The 24,078-nt window shown below is 53.2% G+C and overlaps 1 protein-coding gene across 1 annotated transcript; it reads left to right on the forward strand.

The window, feature by feature from the left end:
- The first annotated feature begins 15,351 nt into the window (after positions 1-15,351).
- On the forward strand, positions 15,352-19,701 carry KRT19 (keratin 19). Its single transcript, XM_025987124.2, has 6 exons — positions 15,352-16,069; positions 18,002-18,084; positions 18,323-18,479; positions 18,785-18,946; positions 19,056-19,181; positions 19,311-19,701. Exons 1-6 carry the CDS (start codon positions 15,653-15,655, stop codon positions 19,563-19,565), a joined length of 1,200 nt encoding a protein of 399 aa, XP_025842909.1. The 5' UTR covers positions 15,352-15,652; the 3' UTR covers positions 19,566-19,701.
- Positions 19,702-24,078: the final 4,377 nt, after the last annotated feature.

Genomic DNA, 24,078 nt, shown 5'->3' on the forward strand with positions numbered 1-24,078 from the left:
TCATGATCTAAGACAGACAAATGGAGACAGTGTCCACACGTGCATCAGGCCCATTGCTAGTTACACCTGCCTGGGACAGGGTGTCTGTGGGATACTGTGGACTCTCCGGACCAACTGAAAGGACTTTAGGAAAGGAACAAGTTTTAGAAGTGTGGACAGGAGCAGGGATGGGTCCTAACCCGGACTGTGGACTGTGGAGGGGGTGGGAGGGGGTAAGAGGGGGGGCCCGAGGAGCAGCAGGATGCTGAAGGGACAGCTGAGGGAGCAGTGTGATGGTAGCTGGCCAGGGCAGGGGTGGGGAGGGCTGCCCAGGGCGCTTAATAGATACCCCCACCTCCTGCAGCTGCCTCCCATTGGCCCATCAGCCTTCCTCCACCAGAACAGGGTGCGGGGGATGGATCTGGAAGGACCTGGGATAATTATCAGGATGAGGGGACATAAGATGAATAAGCCAGATCCTGCCCTCACCCTGGCTGGAGGAAATAAGAGCCAACCAAACTCACCAGCTGGGAAGAGCACAGTCCCAGGAGAGACAAAGCACAGCGACAGGCCTGGGGGAGGGAAGGAGTCCGTCTAGCTGGGTGGGGCCGGGGATCACAGGGCTTTAAGGAAGAAGCTTCCTTTTGTTGCTGTTACAAGTTGCCATAAATTTAGTGGCCTAAAATGACACCAACCCGGTGGCTTAGAGGTCTAGAGGACAGAAGTCTGAAATGGGTCTTATGGGCCAAAGTCAAGGTGTCAGCAGAACTGTGTTCCTTCTGAAGGTTCTAGGGGAGAGACTGTTTCCTTGTCTTTCCAGCTCTTAGAGGCCGCTGCATGCCTTGGCTCGTGGCCCCTTCCTCCTTCAGGCTGCATCATTCTGCCCATTTCAATGTTCCTGTCTCCTCTCTCTGTCTCTGAGCATCTTGCCTCCTTCTTATGAGGACCTGGTGATTACGTTGAGTCCGCTCAGATAATCCAGGGTAATCTCCTCATTGCAAGATCCTTAACTTAATTGCATCTACAGAGTCCTTTTTTGCTGCCTAAGTTACGGTGTTCAGGTGTTCTGGGGGCAAGCACATCTTTAGGGGGCCATTATTGTGCCCACCATGGGTGGCCCTGGAGGGAGGGTGGGGTTTAGACATGTGAGGACTGAGGGAGGGAATACTGCAGGTGGAGGGGCCAGCCTGAGCGGAGTCCAGGTGCCGATGAAGAAGCAGCATCAGTTGGCACCTGGTGTGTGGTTGCAGGAAGGTGTGGTTTGAGGGGACAGACCTGGGAAAGCTGAAAGGCCAGTTCCACTCCATTTCTAAATAAATCCAGTTGGCTTCCAAGGTGATGAGGAGAACTTGCACCCTCCCCCCTCCCCTGCCAGGGATGAGGGTGCTGGGGGGCTGGGGCAGGACTGTTGGCGCTGCTCTTTTCAGGTATAATGGCCAGAATACCCTTGTGATCGTTTCCCAGGGGTGTCCTCTCCTACCCATGCCAGTCCTGTTGCAGACTTCCTCAGAATCGGTACCACCTCCCCTCATACTCCCCTCCCGCTCTGAATGGCTGATCTGGGCCTGTTTCTTCTCTGTGGGGCCCCCTTCTCCTCTGCCACTACTCAGCCTCTAAGCCTCAGGTCTTGGGAAGACTGCCCCCCTCTTCCCTCCTCTCCACCAAGCACGGAAGCAGTGAGCCGCTTCCACGGGATCTTTGAGGATCGCCTGTGCCTGCTGAGTGGCCGTCCAGTGCAGGGATGACGGACACATCACCCCCAATCCTTCTACTGGTGATAAGAGCTGTTGATTGTTGAAGACTTCCTGTGTGCCAGGCACTGTGCTTGACACATGGTTTCGACTTATCCCCCGACAAAGCCCCTGACACTGATCTTACTGGCTCCACTTCTGACATGAGATTGCTGAAGCCCTAACAGGTAGGTAAGTAACTGGCCTGGAGTGACACGGCTTTAAAATAAATAGTGGATCCATGGATTAAACCCTGGTCTTATTTTATAGGGCAGGGAACTGACGCTTGGGGCGATTCAGTAACTGGGCCAGGCTAAGGAGTGGCTCCCAAACCAAGGTGTGGCTCGTTTCAAAGGCCAAGCTGTCACTGTCTCACTACATGGTCACTCATTAATCTTAACTGCCACACGATGCCACTTAGCCTCTGCTTTGTAGCTGTTTGTACAGATCCCTCCTAAGCCACCTTACCTGGCCATCTTCGGGGTGGGGGAGTGGCCAGGCGCTGGGCCTGGGTCTCTCATCTCTGTTCCGCAAAGGTCCTGCTCAGCACAAGCCTGGCCAGATGAGTGAATGCAGGAGAAAATGATGCTTCCCCAGGTGTGGCTCTGGGTGGAGCGAGCTGCTCAGGGAGGCCACCTGTGGGCATTGAGATCCAGAGGGGCTGCAGGCTCGAGACCGGGCTAGGTGCAGACCTGGGGTTCCAGCCCTCCAAATTTCTTGGCAGATCCAAACATTCAAGTTTGCTTTTTTTTTTTTTTTTTTAACAAATATATTTTATGCATACTTTGAGGAAGAGGTAATACCCGCCCAGTAGAGTACGAAATTGTAAAAGGACAAAGGACATATAACGAAATGGCAGTCTTCCTGCCCCCTTTTGAATCCAGTGTTGCAGCTCCGGCTCCAAGCAGCAGCCCTTACTGTCACTTTCTTTTTCTTTCTTTCCTTTCTTTCTTCCTTTCTTCCTTTTCTTTCTTTCTTTCTTTCTTTCTTCCTTTCTTTCTTCTTTCTTTTTTTTTTTAATATTTTTATTTATTTATTCATGAGAGAGAGAGAGATGGAGAGACAGAGAGGCGCAGAGACACAGGCACAGGGAGAAGCAGGCTCCATGCAGGAAGCCCGATGTGGGACTCTATCCCTGGTCTCCAGGACCATGCCCTGCGCTGAAGGAGGCACCAAACCGCTGAGCCACCCGGGCTGCCCTCTTGTGTGTCTTTCTGAAGATACCCTGCATTTATAAACTTGCACGTTATCTATGTTCTCCCCTGGAACACACACACAAAGGGTAGCAAATGATGCACATGGCACCACAATCTTACTTTTCATTTAATAAAATATTTTGAGGGGCACCGGGGTGGCTCAAAGGTTGAGCGTCTGCCTTTGGCTCAGGTTGTGATCCTGGGGTCCTGGGATGGAGTCCCACATCGGGATCCCTGCAGAAGAGCTCTGCTTCTCCCTCTATGTCTCTGCCTCTCTCTCTCTCTGTCTCTCATGAATAAATAAAATCTTAAAAAAAAATATTTTGAAAACTCTTTCCTATCAGTTCTTTGGATAAATTCTTTCTGAAGGTTGTAAAGTATCCTATTGTATAAGTGGTGTAGTATATTTAAGAGGGTTTCCACTCTTTTGCTACAAATAACGCTGCAGTGACTACCCTAGGACATGATGTCATTTTGCACATGGGTAAAACTACACCCGAAGTATGAAATACCTGTAAGGGAGATTGATAGGTCAAAGAATTAGATTTGGAATCTTGATAGATGATGGCAATCACTATTCATACAGTTTATCCTGATTTTACCTCTACCAACAACGTGTGGGTATCTGTTTCCCCACGTTCTCAACAAATAATAAGATAGCAAACCTTTTCCTCTTTGCCAATCTGACACCTGCAAAAAAAAAAAAAAAGAGAGAGATTTTATGATAGTCTAAATTTGCATTTCTCTTACTGTGAGGCTGAATATTTTCCTCTATTTAAATGCAATTTGCATATTCTTTTCTAGGAGCTGTTTGTGTATATTCTTTGCTCTTTTTCTCCCTCCTGGGTTATTGATCTCTTACTCAGTTATTTGTAGGAGCTCTTTTCTTTTTTTTTTTTTTTTTAGATTTTATTTATTTATTCATGAGAGACACACAGAGAGAGGCAGAGACATAGGCAGAGTGAGAAGCAGGCTCCCTCCAGGGAGCCCGATGTGGGACTCAATTCCAGGACCCCGGAATCATGACCTGAGCCAAAGGCAAATGCTCAACCACTGAGCCACCCAGGCGTCCCTGTAGGAGCTCTTTATATGTGTTAAGCGTATTGGCCTTTGGCCCATGATATAGATTGCAAATATTTTCCCTGTTGTCATTTTCACAAGGTCTGTTGTGAAAGGCCCCCTACTTATCACTTTCCACCTTTGACTCTGGTTACTTGCTTACTTGTCTTATCTCCTCTGTTATTATCTCCCATAGGCTGGGTGTCTTTCACTTGTGTGATCTGGTTTAAATTATAAGCTCCATGCAAGATGAATTCCCATTTCTGTTAGGAGACAATTATCCATGGATCTGTTGCATGTATCCTGCACATCTTGCAACTAGAGGTGCTGAAAGGCTTTCGATGTGGTCCGTCTTTTTAAGGATGTTTTAATAGCCTTGGAGGGTAGAGATAGCATCTCCCACTTGAGCAGAGGCAGGTTATTTTTTCCTGTTCTGTATAATAATGATGATGCTTCCCCGCTTGAGCAAAGACCATATAGGTTTGCTTGCTGCTCATTATAAAAGATTTGGTTTCCCAAAGCTCGGGGGTTTCTCAGCTGTAATTCAAAACCCCTTGCATATGGAGCACCTGGGGGGTCAAGCTCTGTATTGTCCCATGATCCTTGATGAACAGGATGAGAAGAATCAACATAAACATGAAACTTGAATTGCTTGCTTGCTTTGCCTTGAATAATCAGGTCCTTTGTTTCTGACCCAGGAATCTCTTGTCTGCCAGCATCCATAAAACTGTGGATTTATGGATTTGTTAGCTTGCCAAAAGAGTAAATCTCAGACCCTTACAGGTTTTTTTTTAAATTTTTATTTATTTATTCATGAGAGACACAGAGAAAGAAGCAGAGACATAAGCAGAGGGAGAAGCAGGCTCCATGTGGAGACCCCGATGTGGAACTCGATTCTGGGGCCCCTGGGATCACATCCTGAGCCAAAGGCAGACGCTCAACCTTTGAGCCACCCAGGTGCCCCTTAGACCCTTACAGTTCTTGACAGTATGGCAGCTGGACAGTATGAGGCTTTGATCACCTGAGCCACCCAGGTGCCCCTTAGACCCTTACAGTTCTTGACAGTATGGCAGCTGGACAGTATGAGGCTTTGATCACCTGAGCCCAAGGTCACCCAGATAAAAAGTTGCAAAGCTTGGCCTGAGAATTGGGTCTCTTATGTCCCACCCCAAGTTTTGTCTATGCATAGCCTTCCCCTGCTGGCAGGTAAGCTGACCATGGCTAGGCTCTCAAGGCTGATTTATCTTTGTATCTCTCCCACACCTCCTGCATGGTTCCAACAAGGGGGCTTGATGAATCTCATTCTCACACTAGTGGCTATCAAGCTGCAGTGAGTCTCAGAACTGTGAGCATATAGAGGAAGCAGACTTAGTAAAAATATAGGCTCCTCTGCAGAGATTTGATACAGTAACCTGGTGGGCGGCACCCAGGCATCAGCATTTGAAACACACTCCTCAGGTGACGCTGTTGCAGGGGGTCTAAGGACCACAGACGGAGAGTCACTGCTGTGAGCAGGCTGCCACTGCAGGTTCGTGGGCAGAGTGACTTGATCCAAGTTGGCTGGAGACAGAGGAGCCTGGTACTGGGAGAGGCAAGGGAGATCAGCTCTGAGGGAGGCGCCGCTGCTGTTGTTGGTCTTGAGGTGATAAGGCTAGGATTAGGAGGCAGCAGAGGGAAGGAACAAAGGGAGTGTTGAGACACCCAGCTGGGATAACAGCCCTGAATTCCCAGCTTCGGGGTATCCTGCAGCCGGCTCTCTGACTCATCTGACACTTTACCTGTGTCACCTCTTGACTCAAAAGCCATTGTTGCTTCTGCAGGAAAAAAAAAAAAAAGAAAGAAACCCAGTGGTGGCCTGGGCTGCAAGGCCCTTCCTTGTCTGGGTCGAGCCAGCTCTGCAGCCTCTACTGCCCTGATCCTTCTTTACCAACTTTAAGCTTAAGCAAGTTGCTCTCAGTTTCCTAGTCAGTGAAATGGGGATGTTGCTATTCGTCACAATATCTATAGCAGAGGCACTTTGATAATTTAAACAAGCCGGTGTGTGTCGTGCACTTAGAGTCAGGCCTATAGTAAGAACTCAGTAGATAGGGGCTGTTTTTTTTCAGGCTCCTTTATTCCTGGGACTTTCCGCTCTTCTGTCGCCTCTGTGTTCTCATTCCCTTCACTGCTTATGGTGGCTCACCCTGGGCTCTGCTCAGAGCCCCCCTCCTCCAGGAGGCCCTCCCTACTCACCCCAGGCCTCACTCCAGGTGCAGTCCTTCCCTGAGCTCCAGCAGCCCTCTGATTTGCGTCTCTCCTCTGACCCTGGCCTGCCACCTGCTATTGTCAGGAACCTGTAGTGTTTACCTTACTCTTCTATAAGCTCAGATCTTCCCTCGGGGCAGACAGCGTGGATCCAGGACACCTGCCTGTGGGGCTCAGTTCAGCAGGAAACCAGCTGTGTGACTTTGGGCAGGTAGAGTCTCCACTCCTGTATCAGTTTTCTGATCTACAAAGAGATGGAGTTGGGCTAAAGTGCCAGCTACTGAGCTTTGAAAGAGGGAGACCTTCTGCGTAAGCACAGTCCTACAGGAAGCTATGTATGTAAAACCAGCGAGGGCAGAGCTGCTCTGGGGGAGTATGTGTATGAGCAGGTGAGTGCATGAGTAAGCACGTGTGTGTGAGTGTGAGCATGTGAACACATGACTATGAGTGTGGAGAGTATGTGGGGGTGTGTGTGTGCATGGGTGGGGGTGTGCAAGCATGTGTGCATGTATGAGGGTGTGCATGCACGTGTGACTTGAATGTGTGAGAGAATATGTGTGTGGGTGCACGGGTATATGTGACTGAACGCACTAGTGTGTGTGAGTATAGGTGACCAGCGGCTGCTCTGTGCTGAGGGCTCTGTGGGCCACGCTTGGAAACTTCTGGGTAAAGAGGTTTCTACACTCACATCCCACAAGGGTGAGAGTTCTGATCCATTTTGCTAGGCTCACAGCAGATGCCTAATGTCTCTTAGGGTCCGGATGAGGCTAAGGACAAGATAAAATAGGCTTGGCAAAACGGGCAAGTTCTGAGTTCCTGAAGGCTCCCCTCCCCCTTCGGGAGCCCAAAATCTTCCTTCAGAAACTCCAGATACAGATCTCTCTCTGTGTGAAGGTGTTTGTTTGGTTTCTGTGTGCCAGGGGCCCTCGCTGTGTGTTTACTGATCAGGGACTGATGTCTTTGCGGGATGTTCTGGTCTCCACAGGCCCCTGCCCAGTTCCCAGATGAAGCCTGCAGAGGGAATGTCCCCTCCCCATCTCCAGCACGTTCCACTGGAGGGGGGCTGGGCCTCGGGCAGGGACAGGAGGGCTTCCTAGCCCTGTGGCTTCCTAGCTGCTTCCCCAGGCCCCTCTGGTGTTGGCCCAGCCTGATGGCCTCAGGTTGGTGCTCAAGGCACCTTGGCGAGCGCTGCGGCTGGCATCTGATAGGTCCTGCCTGGAATAGCAGTGAGGTGCCCATGGGAGCCAATGAGGCTTTGTCCTCTGATAATGCTCTGTGTGTGTGTGTATCTCGGACAAGGGTGTCTATTTCCTTTCCCGCCCAATCAACTGTCCATTGATCAAAATGCCCCTTGGATTCCGGGCCCCTGGCGAGAGTGGGGCTTCAGCTGCTCTTTGTCTGGGTAAAGGGCATCTCACTCATCAGACCCCAGAAGACCTGGGCACTCCTATTGTTCCCAGCTTCGGCAGTCCACCTTGTTATCAGATTCTTTGTGGCGTCTGCTAATGAATGTTTACCCTGCAGCTGGCTGGAGCCTGGAGGGGCCAGGAGGGGCCAGGAGGGGCCAGGAGGGGCGGGGGTGGGGGGGTGGGGGGGTGCTCAGCCTTCTGTCTCAGGAGCAGCTCTGAAGAATTCCAGCTGCTCTGAAGAATGTCCCTCCTCCTCTCTGACCGTCTTCCTCTCCCAGGAAAGAAGCAGCTTTTCCAGAAACTCAGCTAACCTGACCCTCCTGACCCCAAGCCTGCTGGGCCCCACTTGCCAGCTTGAAGCCCGGGGAGCCTGAGGCAAGTCAAAACTGAAAATATATAATCTCCCCTCACCTCCAATTAGAGAGGTGATACATGTTCATTGTAGCTTTGGTGGGAATTTAGAAAACCGCAGGTCAAAGGTCACCTCCCTACTCCCTACCCCATCAGGGGGCTTGTGAGGGCAGAGCCTGGATGGGCACAGCCTTCAGTCCTTGTCCCTCCCTCATGGGGTGTCAGTGCTGTCAGACTTGGGCACAGTGAGTACTTGGCGAGTAGAACCCAATTGGAACCTAATGCTGCCACATTATCCAGATCCGGGGATGACCCTGGGGTGACCACTGTCTATCTGGAAGAGAATCAGATAAACCATGACCCCAGACCAATCCTCTGACTGCAATGCAAACGCCAGGCTAGGGCCTCAAGCTAAGAGTCACCTGGATGCCTCTTCTTCCCTCTTCTGCAAACAAACCACCAGCCTGACCTGTTGGCTCTGCTTTCAGGACACCCCCAGGCCACTTCTCACACACCCTCCCACAAGTCCCCTGAATAAGCTCTCAGCATCTCTGCCTGGACTTTATAACAGCTTCTTACCAGATGTCCAGCTTCCACCCTTGCCCTCCACCCTCCACCCACCTATCTCCAGAGAGTAGCCCCAGGGCTCCTAGTGCTGCTTTGACCAAAGCTCTCAGGAAGAAGCCCAGCCCTTGAGAATGGGACTGCACCCTTCACACTGTCCTCTCACCTGGCCTCCTCTGGGCCTCCTCTCTTGCACACCCCTCCCCTGGCCTGCCCCTCCCAGCTGGCAGGGCTGGGTGTTCCTGGAACACACCTGGCTCCTTCCGCCTCGGGGAGCTTGCCTCTGCCTTGCCCTCGGCCTGGTTCGCCCAGGGGTCTGCAGGCTCCTTTGCCTCATTGAGGCGTCTCTGTCCCTGTTCGTGGCATTCCTGCAATGGTCTCCCTCTGCTAGTGGCTCTTCACCACTTCCCTGATGAGCTCCTCCCCATGCACCCCTCACTGCTAGAACTACATTGTGTTTGCCGCACCCTGACTGAAAGCTCAGGAGGGCAGCGAGTTTTGGGCCATTTTATTTCTGAAGCCCAGACTCCAAAAGCTACCTGGTACATAAAGGGTGATCCATAATTATTGGTTGAATGAAAAAAAGGGCTTTTCTGTACCGCTTCCCAGCAAACACTCATTAATCATTCACTAAGGGCTGGAGTCAGCCCTGGGACCAGATGCAGTGGAGAAGCTTGGGAGTCTGGTTGGGGAGACAGAGCTGTGCGTCTAATATGGAGAGTTAACAGGGGGTTGTTGGGGGTGGGGGTCAGTAGTGGGAAAAACTGGCCCAGCCTGAGTGCATCAGGGAGGAGGTGCCAGAGGAGGTGATGCCTAAACTGAGTGCTTGGCTTGAAAGAGGAGCTAGAGTTCCTGACATTTAGGGAAAGGGGGGAAGTGGGTAAGGAGGGAGGATTCTCCAGGCCTGAGGAAGGAGGCAGGGATGTTGCCCTCAAGGCCACTTGTCAGCCTCTGGTGCACAGTAGGTGTTTAGTGAAACTGCCCAGGTAGCCCATGTCCTGGAGCCACACCTGATTTTGAGGAAGACAATTTCAGTTGCTGGACAGGAGCCTTAGGGGGGTGAGGTTAGTAAGCAGTCTGCAGAGTCCACCTAGGGATTCACAGGATCAGATGAGTTTTGAAATGGAAAGAGCCCCAATTCCTAGGGCCTTGGTCCCTGAGGGAGGCAGCGCTGCTTCCCTGGAGGGAGGGAAGTGAGCTGGTTATCTGGCTGGAAAGGGAGCCGAGGACCATCTGGGTGGAATCAGGGCAGACACCAGACATTCTTCTTCCTCTCTGTCTGTCCTGTGTCTGGCCCTCCCCGTGTCCCAGCCCAGGTGGGATGGGCTGAGGCTTGGCACGGAGCTCCCAATGGGGCTCCAAGAGCCCAGGGCCAAGACAGAGAGAAGCACCCCTGGCCAGGTGGCCCCCTGGCCCCTCCTTGTGTGCAGAGGAGCCTGTACCCCGTCACGTACACTGAGCCCCTCAGGAGGGAGAGGCACTCTGTCTTCCCAAAGTGTGGAATGTGGCACCTAAGGGGAAGCTGCCCGTCTCCCTTCCCCCACTGCCTGGACAAGGGGCAGTTCCCAAGGACTCAGAGCTTCTTCCCCTCCCCCAGAATTGGCCCTGGTTCCTGTCAGGCTGGTTTTTCTTCCCCTGGGGCTTGAAGAGGAACACCGGGGGGCCATCCTGACCCAGCCTGCCCTGCCCCACCTTTCCTGGGTTCCCACTGGTGGAAAGTGACAGAGATGAGCTGCCACAGAATCAGTCAGACCAGGGCTGCTGGCCTTGGGTCTCTATGACACCACGCACCTGGGCACCAGGCCAGAGCGAGGTCTTGAGCTCCTCGGAGCATGGCCAATATTTATCTCTGTCTCTTACAACCCATGCTCACTGCTAGCACTTAATTCAGGGCCTCTTTATCTGTAACTCGGACTAAATCAGCAGACCCTAAACTGGTTTCCTTTTTTTTTTTTTTTTTTTAAAGATTTTATTTATTTATTCATAGAGACACACACACAGAGAGAGGCAGAGACACAGGCAGAGGGAGAAGCAGGCTCCATGCAGGGAGCCCGACATGGGACTCGATCCCGGGTCTCCAGGATCACACCCCGGGCTGCAGGCAGTGCTAAACCGCTGCACTACCGAGGCTGCCCAAAAGCGCATCCCTAAACTGGTCTCCTTACCCCAGACCACGTCTGCCTCCCTCGTATTGCCAGCCTCCTCATCGCATGGAACCTGCAGTAATTTCTAAAGTATATGTTTGGGGACAAGTGGGTGGCTCAGTCAGTTAAGTGTTTGCATTGGGCTCAGGTCACGATCCCAGAGTCCTGGGATTGAGTCCTGTGTCAGTCTCCCTGCTTAGTAGGAGCCTGCTTCTCCTTCTCCCTCTGCTGCTTTTTTTAAAAACTTAAAAAAATAAATAAAATATTTAAAAAATTAAAAAAAGAAATTATTACCTGTTAATACATAAACACGAAACAGGTTCCGCATAAATATATCCTTGTAAAAATTAGAACAGGAGAGATAAGTGTGGGTTCCCCTTGACTAGGAGCCTTCACCAGGCTCAGAGGCAATCCTTGTCTTCAGTCTGGTGCATTTCCCCCTGCATCTCTGTGCTTCTGTGCATAATCATATGTACATGTAGAAAGAAGTCACCTTTTAAGTGTATGCCAGCATCAATTTATCCTATGTATTGTTCTCCACCTTTATCCAAGACCTCATTTTTCAGGGGTTTTTGTGTCACTGTCTATTGACATTACTCATTGTTTGTTACCCAGTTTTACTCAACTGTCACCAGTGGTTTGTCTTTCCATTCTGACAAATGGTGCTTCAGAGAGCATCCTTTTATGCCTCCTTGAACCTATGACCAAGGAGTTCTTTGGGGTAACCAAGAAAGAGCGAAACTGGTGGCTTGTGAGGTATGTGGATTTTTGTGGGAAGACTGCTAAATCAGCCTGCCAAACGGTCACTACAACTCCCCTCCTGCCATGTTTGAGGGAGTTCCTTTGCCCACAGCTTCCCCAACACTTGACAGGATCGGACTCCGTAATTTTTGCTAGGCTTATGGGAAAGAGTAAAGCTCCTGTCTTCTCCTGACTGCCCTCAGTTGGATGGGGAGTGAGGGTGGGGTGGAGAGGGAGCCTGGTGCTGTTTATGGAAACTTCCAGCCAGACTATTCACAGTCCTATCTTCTACTTCTCTGCTCAGGGCACCTGGTACCCTGGTTCCTGAGCTCTGTGGAGCTCCCTGTGCTCCCAAGCCCTGGTCTCAGCTTCTTCTTGTTTGGGCTTTCAACGTTTTGTGGGAGTTAATCATCTACTGTTGCCTCTTGTTTTGTTCTCCCCAATATTCTTTGTCAGCTTAACAGGGTTTTAGGAAGGAGTGGAAATTAATGTGAGTATTCAATCTAACACACTTCATCAAAACTAATACGTCTCTATAATCCCCTGCCAGATTGTTAGCTTCTTAGAAGCAGCAAAATCTTGCTTCCCTCCTGTATCCCAGCACCTAGTACTATGCCTGGCAGCTAGGGGACAGGCCCAGATACAGGGTCAATGAAGGAAGGCACAGGTTAGAAAGTACCTTGAGCATTCCTCGCTGATGGTCCCCTGGGGGAAGAGGATGGTATCTAGGGAAGGGTTACTACTTTACACAACAAAGTTCTTGTAATCTGCACACTTTTATCTTTCTCTCCTCCAGTTTAGTAATTCTGCTCTATTCACATGCACTCTACCTCCTTAGAGGGGCTGAACTCAGAGCTTTGCTTCAATGACCCATGGACTGACCAAATAAATAATCATGTATTGGAGCAGGGAGGACAAGTTAGGATCTTAACAGGTGACACTCTGCCTTTCCCAGGTTGATGACTCTTGTTCCAGAACAGTGGAAGAAGGGAACCTGACCTCCATCCTATGAGAGGAGCACAGCATTTCTGGTTGGTGCTGTGGCTTTAGGCCATTAAAGATCTGGGCTTGAATGCGGGGTCCACTCTTACTTTCTTTGGGGACCTTGGGTCAAGTTATTAATCTCTTTGAGCCTCAAGTTGATCCTTGGAGTGGATCAGCTTTTCTTGTGACATATGGATTATTAATAGGTGTTACCTGACAAAAGATTCCAGTATCCAGTATACTTGGTAAATGTTGGTCGGACCAAGTCAAATAATAATACTTAGAATAATCTATAATATATAATAATATTTATGATATAAAAATACACATATTTATTATATAATACTTTTAAATATTGTGATATTATTATTTCATGATTAAATTATATAACACAATAACATTTTTTGAGTGCTCACTATGTGTCAGGCACCCTTACAAGCACCATCTTATTTAACCCTCAAAAGAACCCCGTGAACTAGGTTGTTACTATTATTACTATTTTAATTTCTATTTTACAAATGACTCAGGTTATCAGAGCTTTTGGTACCATGCACTGTAACTCTCTAAAAGGGAATCAAAACAAGCAGTGTTTCTGATCTTCTATAACAGTGCCTCCCTTTCCCACTGGGATCTCACAGTGCTAGGGTTCTGCAGACACCAGTGGGGGCCAGAGCTTGGGAAGGGAGCTCCTCCAGTCAAACAGGGGCAGATTGGAGATTGCTGGTTGCGGGCAGTTTGTTACTGAATGTGCAGCAAGCAGCCGCTTGACCCCTTGATTCCATCTCTGGGGAGGGCAGCCTGTTCCGATCATTCTCCTGAGTTCCTGGTGTACCAGAGACCTGGTCATAACCATACAGCTCACAGGGAGGAAGGTGCAGGGCACTGTTCTGGCCAGAGAGTGGGAGTGGGGGATTTTTCCACCTGCATTTAAGTCTGGGGTTTACTGCTTTCAGAGTTGGTATGAGATTCTGGAAACAGGACCCAAAGGAGTTGTTCTGGAGCTGGGACTTCCTTGAAAGGGAAAGCAGCAGCTCTGTCATACTCAGGAACCCTGGCCACGGCCATGGGGCTGAGGGTTGAGAGGCTGGAAGGCATACACCTGGCTGTGGACCCAGCGAGTCATCTCTCCTCTCGGAGCCTCTGTTTTCTCCTGTGTGAAACAGGCTGGGCTGCTGGCTGGGAGGATCCAATGAGACGAGATGTGCAAAGACTGTGAGCTGTACCCCCCTGGGTTGGTTGATCTATGATTATGGCCCTGGGGTGGGCACTGGGACTTGAAGCTTCTCTGGAGTTGAAGGAGCTCACAATCCCTTAATATTTGGGGGTGAGAGTGGGGGACTATTGGTCCTACTCTTGTTTCCTTCCACAAAGTCCCTTCCCAAAGCTTCCTATGAGGCCAGAAAAACAGATTCCAGCTGGGGCTGTGTGTGCGTAGCAACTATCTGGCCCACAAGGAGCAGGCCTCCTTTTCAGGGTCAAATAAAGAGTGACTCACCTCAGACCAGCCCTGGCAGCTACGACCTTTGTGAAGGCCCAGCCCCACCCTGATTTCAGGGCCTGCCTTGGGTCACACTGGCCTTCTTTCCCTTTTGGGCACTTCGGGCCCTCTTGCAGGTCTGATTCACTAGTTTAAACAGCCTCAGGCTGGCCTTCCTGCACGGCTCAGGGCTGTTCCTGGTGAGTTAGGGGGTGTGTAGGTGGTTTCCTGGCCCCCTCTCCTGGATAAGTGGGTGTCTGGGAGGCAGTTTCTTGGGACTGGTTTCAGAGGCTGGGACAAATCTTCCTTTAGCCACAAGTGGACCAGGTGATAGTATGCAGAAAGGAGGGTTGAGATTTCACAGGGGGGAAACTGAGGCCTGTTGCTGGCCTACCTCCCTAACACCATCTCAAAAGGGCATAGGGCCTCTGTCTTGCGACTGGGTGACTGCTCTGACCTAAGGAACCATGGGGACAGTTCTGAGGAGGGGTGAGGTCCTTGAGAACAGCAACTAAGGTGAGGCGCAGGCAGTGTCTGGCAGGGGGCCTGGCCCTTCCAAGTGATCAAAAAGGGTGGGTGGAATTGTTGCACTGGATGAAGAGCAGGGCTGAGGGCTGTGTGCAGGGAGGAGGGCTCCTTCCTCTTATTGTGGAAGTACCCTGGTCGTGCCTAGCAGCTCAGTGTTCATCCAGGTGCTAGGACAGGAAGGACCCTGTCAGGTTCCAGGATTCAGCCTGACACGCTCCTTCCAGATGCTCACAAGGGGGGAGGGATTCTATCCCATTTTTGTCTCTGTGTAGCAAGTGCTAAATGTCTCATGGGCAAGTTATTTGCCTCCTGCAGGCTTGGATTCCCCATCATGATTTCAGTATATCTGTGTTGAACGAATGCATGATTTGGGGGCTGGAGGGTAGAGGTTGCTCTGGAGGGGGTGGGCAGGAAGAAGCCCCAGTGAGGGTCTGCCCCAGGTGGGGTCTGGCTTGAGTTTGGGGTTGCCAAGAAGGCCTTTCCAGTGCAGCTGCAGAAGCCTCCTGGCAGCTGTTCTCAGGAGCCGGTGCTCACCCCAGGGCTTTGCATGGCTCCAGCAGGGCGGGGCAGCTTTGTCTTAGGAGGCCGTGGCCAGAACTCCCTCTCTGGGGGCCTGAGAGGGAGTCAGGGTGTGGGTGATCCCCAAGGGGCAGGTTGTAATTCCAAGTGGGCGTAGGAACCTTCTGAATGTATTGAGGGGAAGTGTTTAACTCCCATCCTAAGGGAGCTGCTTCAGAACATAATTCCAGAAGGGTCTCTGAGTGATGGGGGTTTGGAGAAGGCAGGATGGGGTATAGGAGTCCACTCTCAGAGGGACTTCATTCCTGGGCGGTGTATGTGTGTGTGTGTCAAACTTGGGTTAATCTTAAGGGCTTCATGGGGGAGGGCTGGAATGTGAATGAGGGTGTCTAGGTGTGTGATGGGGGTGAAGAAGGGACAGGAGGTGTGCAGTCCGGCTCCGGAGCCCGCTGGGGTGGGGCAGTTTCCCTGCAGGGCCGCAGGAAGGAAGAGCTGGAGGTAGAGCCACCAAGAACGGACCAATGGGGAGAGTGCCCATATTTGCACTCAGGAGCCTGCAAATTCCTCGGGGCTCAGATATCCGCCCCGACTCCCCCCCTTACCCTCCCCCCCCCACCCCGCCCCGCCTCGGCCCGCCCCAGGCATAAAAGTCTCCAGGTGAGGCCCTCGCCACTCCTCTCGCCCACCGCTGCTCCTGCGACCAGTGTGGCCCGCGTCCTCCTTCGCCATGACTTCCTACAGCTACCGCCACTCGTCCGCCACCTCGTCCTTCGGGGGCCTGGGCGGCGGCTCCCTGCGCCTCGGGCCGGGGGGTGCCTTCCGCGCGCCCAGCATCCACGGGGGCTCGGGCGGCCGCGGCGTGTCTGTGTCCTCCGCCCGCTTCGTGTCCTCGTCCTCCGGGGGCTACGGCGGCGGCTTCACGAGCGGCCTGGGCCGGTCCGATGGGCTGCTGGCGGGCAATGAGAAGCTCACCATGCAGAACCTCAACGACCGCCTGGCCTCCTACCTGGACAAGGTGCGCGCCCTGGAGGAGGCCAACGGCGACCTGGAGGTGAAGATCCGCGACTGGTACCAGAGGCAGGGGCCCGGGCCCGCCCGCGACTACAGCCACTACTTCAAGACCATCGAGGACCTGCGGGACAAGGTGGGCGGCGGCCCAGCTGCGGAAGGTGCACCTGCCGCGCGAACCCAGCCCCGCGGGCCGGGCGAGGCCCGAGGCGGGACGGCAGGCAGCCGAGCCAGCGCCCGGCGGGGCGGGAGCGAGCCCGTTAGGTCGTGGGAGGGCCGCGGGTGGGGCAGGGAGCTGGGGGCAGGTGAGGGGGGCCGGCCGGTGGGGCAGGAAGTGGAGGTCCGGGTGTCAGAGAAGGGGGCGGGTTGGTGGGCGGGGCGCGCGGGTGGGGGGGCCTGGGAGGGGCTTCCGAAAGAGTGGGAGACGGGACGGTGCTTCGAGCCGCCCGGGGACCAGCATCAGTTTGGCCTGGGAGGAATGCAGTCCACCCCGCGCCAGACCCACCCCTGCCGCCCCCGGCGCAGGCCCCTCTGCATTCCTCTTCTCCGCTGGGGCACGTCTGGTTTCCATCACGCTCCAGGCTGAAGCCCCTCCTGCCCCGCCCAGGGAGGGTGGGCTCACCGGACTCGGAACTTCTGGGAAGAACGGGAGGGGGCATATGCTAATGGCCTGCAGACTTGGTTAAGGCGGGCAGCGCCCCCTCCCCGGGGTCCTTCTGGGCAATAGCTCCGTGTGGGTGGAGAGTCCTGGGATTGGGGGTGCTGGAGCTGTAGAGTCTAAGAGGAGCTCCTAAGGGCATGTAGGGTGGGGCTTGGTCTCCACCCTCAGGGAGAAGCTGGGAGCTCTGCCTCCAAGAAATGTATCAGAAGCCAGTGGGACATTTAATGATCCCCACGTGCTGGATCCCCAAACTCGCAGCTCTCCGCGGCCTTGCCCAGTGCCTGCTGTGTGCCCAGCATGGTGCTGGGTGCCAGGTGCCAGGGGCATAGAGCAGACTGACCAGACCTGTGGACAAGGAGGGACAGCCGGAGTTGTAAACAACAAAGTAGGATACTGCTTACACAATTTAAAAATTGTAACCTAACAGTAAGAAATACATTTTACCATGTATCTTCATCCATTCTCTGTCATACACACTCAAAATGGAAGCAAAACTTTTTTTTTTTTTTTTCTTAAGATTTATTTATTTGAGAAAGGAGAGGGGAGAGAGGGACAGGAGAGGGAGAGAGGATCCTCGAGCAGACTCCCCACAGAGTATAGAGCCCTATAGATTAGGACCTGAGCTGAAATCAAGAGTCAGCTGCTTAACCAACTGAGCCACCCAGGTACCCCGGGAACACTTTCTTGAAACAATTCTTACCATACTGTGGGTGATCTCTTTCTATGTTTTGTATTCTGTTCAGGTTCATTAAAAAACTATGCAAATTACCTCCCAGTACAATGATTGATGATGAGTTGTGACTTGCTCTTTGAGAAACATAAACCCAAGTACCTCAGTCAAGGCTGTGAATGTGCACCTCACAGCAGAGGGACCTCAGACAGGTCAAGGAATCCTGAACTTCCATTTCCTGCCTCTCTGAAATAGGCATACCCGCTGACCTGGCATGAAGGATGAGGTGCAAAGTAACTGGCGCATAGCAGATGCTGAACAAATGGGAGTTCCCTTTCCTGAGGCAGAAAGTGCTTTGAATGGGGGGTACAGACAAAGGTACCCCAACACTACATCTGGTTTGCAGATCACTAGAGTCTGCCTCCTGTAAGACCATTTAGAGTTTCCCTGGGTGCAGATCTCAGATACTTTCCTCTCAGACTTCTCTCCTTGCCCTCCCACATCATCCCCTAACCCCTGGCTCAGCGTCCCTGACAATGCTTTCTCCAGCTCCAGCTCCTGGGCATGGATTGATTCCAAGACCTCCCAGAGAGCAGGCCACTGGACAGCTGAGACATGGCTGGGGCTTTGGTCTCTAGGCGGTAGAGGCATATTAATTTGCTCTCTTCTAGGGAGAAAGGGGGCAGGGAGTGCCAGTATGCTGAACTGGTGCCATCTTCCTGCTTCTTATCTTCCAGATTCTTGGTGCCACCATTGAGAACTCCAAGATTGTCCTGCAGATTGACAATGCCCGTCTGGCTGCGGATGACTTCCGAACTAAGTGAGTCTATGTTGGCCTTGGAGACCTGCAGAAGCCGGGGCAGGGAAGGAGGGGCAATCCCAGACCCTTTGGGGCTCAGTGCAGGTGGCAGGGGCTACTGGATTCTGTTCTCACTCACCCCAGCTGGCCTGAAGCAACCCCCAACTCCCCGGACTCCTGAACCCTGGGGGACATGGGAGGGAAGTCTCCAGGGGTTCTGAGGAAATGCTGGTCTGACAACACTCATTTCCTCTGAAAGGTTTGAGACGGAGCAGGCCCTGCGCATGAGTGTGGAGGCTGACATCAATGGCCTGCGCCGGGTGCTGGATGAGCTGACCTTGGCCAGAGCTGATCTGGAGTTGCAGATCGAAGGCCTGAAGGAGGAGCTGGCCTACCTGAAGAAGAACCACGAGGAGGTAGGCTTCAGGCTGGGCTTCTGTCCATTCCACCCCAACTTCCCAGGACTGAGGACACTTGGGTAGCCTGTATCCTCTCAACCATGGTCACCTTGCTGTACCCTTGGCATGGCCTTGGGTGTGGAGCAGGGCTCCCAGGGTTCCAGCAGTGGATGGTGTCCCCCTGGTCTGTCTCCTTGTGCTGGCTCCTTAGTCTTCCCCTGAACTAGCCCCTTTCTGTTTGGGGGATGGGGGAGTGTGACCTGGCCCAGGCCCAGCAGGCTCTGGGCTCAGACATGCCCATCTCCGCTGCTGTGTCTTTCCAGGAAATCAGTGCCCTGAGGGGCCAGGTGGGTGGCCAGGTCAGTGTGGAGGTGGATTCCGCTCCTGGCATTGACCTTGCCAAAATCCTGAGTGACATGAGAAGCCAATATGAAGTCATGGCTGAGAAGAACCGGAAGGATGCTGAAGCCTGGTTCACCAGCCGGGTATGTAGGGGGAAGCAGATTCCCTTTGGGGAGGTGGCAGGGAGAGAGGTCTTCACACTCTCAGGCGAGTTCTGCCTTGGGCTTATTTCTTCTGCCTCTTTTATTGCAGACTGAGGAGCTGAGTCGGGAGGTGGCTGGACACACAGAGCAGCTGCAGATAAGCAAGACGGAGGTCACTGACCTGCGGCGCACCCTCCAGGGTCTGGAGATCGAGCTGCAGTCTCAGCTAAGCATGGTGTGTGCCCCCTGCCCCGTGGGATGCACTGGTGCCCACGTAGCCTTGCACAGCCTGGGTCATGGCTGTGCCCATGCCGTCCCTGGGAACCAGCCTCCGGTTAATCTCGTTCCCTCTCCCTGTCCTCAGAAAGCTGCCCTGGAAGGCACACTGGCGGAAACAGAGGCCCGCTTTGGAGCCCAGCTGGCCCAGATCCAGGCTCTGATCAGCAGCATGGAAGCCCAGCTGAGCGATGTGCGTGCGGACACTGAACGGCAGAACCAGGAGTACCAGCAGCTTATGGACATCAAGTCACGGCTGGAGCAGGAGATTGCCACCTACCGCAGCTTGCTGGAGGGCCAGGACGCCCACTACAACAACCTGCCCACCCCCAAGGCTCTTTGAGTCCAGCAGCCCCCTGGGCTTCCAGCTCTCCTGCGGAGGGGGTGCCCCTGGGTAGGGCCATGGGAGAGGAGGGGAGGGACCCTACTCCTGGCTCTTTCCCTGACCTGCCAATAAAGCTTTATGGCTCCAGGAAGGATGTTGGGTCTGTTTTCTCAGTCCATAAAGATGGGCCAGAACTTGGTCCTGTTTAGGATTTATTTGGATCAGAATACACCCTGTATTCCCAGGAGAGGGAGGGAGGGTGCTCACCAACTCCTACTGTTATGGTAATTCCTGTTTGCAGAACTCTTCTTCATTTATCTAACCTATTCCTTAAAACAAGCTTGTGAAATAAGCATTGCTCCCCTCTTTATTTTTTAAGATTTATTTTATTGATTTAAGAGAGAGATAAAGAGAGAGAGCGTGGGCGTGAGTGAGGAGAGTGGCAGTAGAGAATCCCCAAGCAAGCTCCCTGCTGAGCACAGAGCCCAATGCAGGGCCAGATCCCAGGACCCATGAGATCATGACCTGAGCCAAAACCCAAGAGTTGGACGCTCAATGGACTGAGCCACCCAAGTGCCCTGCATTGCTCCCTTTTTACCAAGGGGTAAACTAAAAGAGAGCTGAAGTCGTTTGTACGTGTAACTGTTCTAAACATGCGGCAGAGGCGGGATTTGAAACTGGGTTTGTTTGTTTGTTTTTCAGATTTAGTTTTCTTTCCACTTTACTCCCTCAAGAGTTGGTGTGTATTTGTGGGTCTGAAATTAATGTTCACTTGAGCACCTAGTATGTACCATTTGATCAAACAACCCTATATGGGTGGCATCTTATAGAGCAGGGAACAGGCTCAGAGAGGTTAAGGAACTTGTCCAAAGTCACACAGAGACTTCATGGCAGAGACAGGACCAGGAGCTAGGTGTCCTGATGATTGGCCCAAGGTGCCACCCCTACCCCAGTCTTCTGGGATTGACACTCCTTGTGCCAGGTCCTTACACCTTCCAGTCTTGCTCCATGTGAGGGCCTAAGACTGGGATCCCCTGAGGCAGTTCATTTGATACATTTCTCTACCTAACTGAGGGAGAACCTGGGCTTTGGGGGTCAGAGCCTGAGTCATGGAGGCGGGCATCCCACCCAGAAGGCTGCAGAGGGTGTGTGTGTGCGTGCACTAACATAGTCATCCATTCCTGGGCAGCCCCACATAAGCCCCTTACACCCACCTGCTCATACCTGGGCCCAGAGCCTGGAGTGGGACCCGGCTGTGACCCAGACCTCCCATATAAGACCCCCAACCTGGCTTTGCCTGCGGCTGGTCCCAGGCCAGCAAAGGAGCATAAGTCTCAGCTTCCTGGTATAATTCTGCCCTTTTGTGGGCATGAGCTTGCCCCTGTGGTTTATAGTTCGGCTGCCAAGAACTGAGGCCAATTAAAGGTATATAAGTAGTTCCACTTCCCCTTGGCTGAGAGTTTCAGGCTGAGTGGGTGTGTTCGGTCCCATGGAGCTGCCTGACCACAGGCCACCCCTGTGCCAGAGGGGAGCAAGTGAGGAAGCCTCAACCCCGGGGCCCCCAGAAGGTCTCCTGTAGGAGAAGGAATGGAACGCTGGCTGCTGTGAGTGCCCAGCGCCGTGCGAAGGAAGCTGTGATCCAGGCATGCCGTGTGCTAATAATCCTGCAGGATGTGCTCTTGCGTGGGAGAGGTTCCTGGGAGACCCCAGAGCCCAGCTCTCGCTTCTCTCCCTGGGCCAGGAGCCCCGTCTGCCACCTCCCTAGCAATTCTGCTGTGACCTCCAGCACCCACAGCGCCTCCACTCCCACTTAATTTCAGAGGCCTGGCCTCACCCCTAGGCTGGGACTGCCCAGAGATTTTTGTCCCCTGTTCATGAAAGCCTCTGTTGTCACAGCTGAAACCCTCCCCTATGCCCCAGAGGCCCCTGGAATGTGGCTGTGGGGCGGGGTCTGAGCCCACACAGGTGGGGCAGGTGACTGGGGCACAGGTCTGGGTGTGAGCAATGAAGCCTGCCTTTGTGTATGTGGTGGGGGGTGGAGAGGCAAGGGCAGAGAAACTTTTCTGTCCCTGGCTGGGAGCTGAAACTAGGGGTACTGGGTTGACAGAAAGGCTGGCACGGAGGAGAAGGAGAGGGAGGGAAGGAGAGAGAAGGGGAGAGGATTCAAGGGGTGAGGCTTTCCATCTCTGCTGGCCACTGTGACCATTTCAGTTTGCAGAGCATTTCCTGTTGGTCGGTGGTCGGTCATATGGCTCTATCCCTATCGGCAGGCGGGACAGTGGTTATATCCATTTTCCAGATTGGCAGACTGAAGCTGAGATGGGCGGCTGGATTACCCAAAGCCATTTACCTAAGAGAGCCACGTACCTGACGGAGGAGGAGTTACCCAGGACCCAGGACTTGTGCTCTCTCCATCCCTAGCATCTCCCTGGGGAGTGGGGGCGGTGAGGGTGGATTTATGGAGACCACACCCCCCATGCATCATTGGATGCTCACTGTGGCCCTGTAGCAGGACTCAGTGCTAATGGCTCCATTTTTCCCCCTTTTTGTTTATCCTGGTAAAATACACATATAATTTACCATCTTAGCTGTTTTTAAATGTATAGTTCTGTGGCATTAAGTCCATTCACATTATTGTGCAACCAGGACCACCAGTGTACGCTCATGACTGTTTCCATCTCGAAACTCAAAATCTGTTAAATAGTAACCCCATCTGTGATTCTAACTACCTCATATAAGTGGGAAAATGGCCTGATTTTAAGTTGGGAACCTGGCTCAGAGAGGCTGAGTCACACGCAGAGGTGGAGTCCAGCCCAGGCTTTCCCACTGGGCTGCACATCCCATCTCCAAGGAAAAAAGGCCTGGGGACGACCTGTCTGCAGTGGGCAAAGGACAGAATCTGGCACATTGTCACAGGTGTGCTACCTGAGGCAGGGCCCTGGGCTGCAGCCTGGGCTGGAGCCAAACAGGGCTACGTCCCCACCCTTGCCCAGCTGCCTAGCTGGTGCTAATGAGCAAGCACCAAAGTGGCCCAGACCTTGAGCTCACAGGAGCTGTTTGCTTTGAAAACAAGGATTGTGACTGCGGTGGCTGCTAAGCCAGCATGAGCCTGATAGTGTTCAACAGCTACCTCTCTGGGGGTGCTAGAGGGGAGTCAGGGTGCAGAAGAGACGGCTGGCTGGGGCCCAGCCCTCCCTCAGCCTGGGGTGATGGTGTGTAATTGTTCATGTGTTAATTGCTGGGGCCGTGATGTCTGCAGAGGCTTTAATGAGCTGTGGCTGATCTGAGTTTGATTATTTTTCTTTCGGAGGAGAAGACAATACCCTCCCACCCACGAGACAATACCGCACTGTCTGTGCCCAGTGCTCAGAGGCCCAGCTCATTTATCCCCACCCACCTAGGCCTGCGGTCCTTCTCACACTGTCCCAGCTCGGACAGGAACCCCAGGTACTGAGCCCCACTGTCTACTTCCTTAGAAGAGAGGAGCCAGGAGGAGGCAGGCTGGGCGCTCTCAGGCCTCTAGAAGCTGAGAGTGCCCCTCACCACAGGAACAGGTCCAAGGGTTCACAGGCAGTAATTGATGGTGCTAGGATTTGAACCTGAGCCTCAGGGACCCGGGAGCTCTACCCACCTCACTGCGCTTCAGCCTTGGACCAGGTATCCTGCTGGCTCTCCAGATCAGCCTTGCCTCCCTCTGCCACCCCTCTGGCTTTCCCCAGGTCCCGCAGCCGGGGCCAGAAGGCCAGGCTGTGCCTCCTCGTGGCACTGCCCACATGTATCACGTATCCCTGGAAGCCGGCCCCTGGGTTGATGGCAGAGCAAAGGGCTCTCCTGAGTGTTCAGCTCCCCTCTCTGTCCTCAGCATCCTGCTCTGTGAAGAGGGTGTCCTCCAGGCTGCCTGCCAGGCCTCCCTATCTCCACCCTCCCAACACTCAGGCACGTAGAGCCCTGGGTCGGGTCCCTCCCCGGCTCCACAGCACCTGACAGGACAAATGGAGTTAATCTGGCCCTGCTATGCAGGGACATGCCTCTCCCTGGAGAAGGCAGGGGCTTCTTGGACCGTGCTCTAGTCTTATCTGCAGAGGTTTGCCCCAACGTGTCCCAGGAGCAAGCAAAGGTTCAATGACATGTGTAGTTGGCAGGTGGTGGGATTATCAGTCAGCTCCTTGTCAGCCCCGAGCCTCCTGGCCTTTGTGAGAGTGCCAGTGCAACTGGGCTGGGGGCTGGGGAGCACTGGGTGGGGAAGGGAAGGGAGGCCGGGAGGAGGAGAGTCCTGCTTTGTCAGGGAAGTAACAGATGTAGGCTTCTCTGATCACCTTAGCTGGAACCTGACCCCCCTCCTGTTCTCAGCCTATCCTCATGGACCCCCAGCCCACCCATCCTCCAGAGGCCACCACTCTGCCTGGGCTCTGCAGGCTCACACATGGAGTTTGTGAGTGGGTCAGCACAGAGCAGTGATGGGGGTAGACTCCTAAACTGAGAGCCTGGGTAGGGTGTGTGGGGCAGGGGGTTGCTGGCTGCTTTGGGGTGA

This window comes from Vulpes vulpes, chromosome 2 (assembly GCF_048418805.1).
Source record: "Vulpes vulpes isolate BD-2025 chromosome 2, VulVul3, whole genome shotgun sequence".
Taxonomy (NCBI): Eukaryota; Metazoa; Chordata; class Mammalia; order Carnivora; family Canidae; genus Vulpes; species Vulpes vulpes.

Coding starts and splice junctions, on each gene's coding strand:
- KRT19 (XM_025987124.2), top strand. CDS start 15,653: ATGACTTCCTACAGCTACCGCCACTCGTCCGCCACCTCGTCCTTCGGG. Junction 18,085..18,322: donor GCGGATGACTTCCGAACTAA/GTGAGTCTATGT, acceptor TTCCTCTGAAAG/GTTTGAGACGGAGCAGGCCC. Junction 18,947..19,055: donor AAGCCTGGTTCACCAGCCGG/GTATGTAGGGGG, acceptor CTTTTATTGCAG/ACTGAGGAGCTGAGTCGGGA.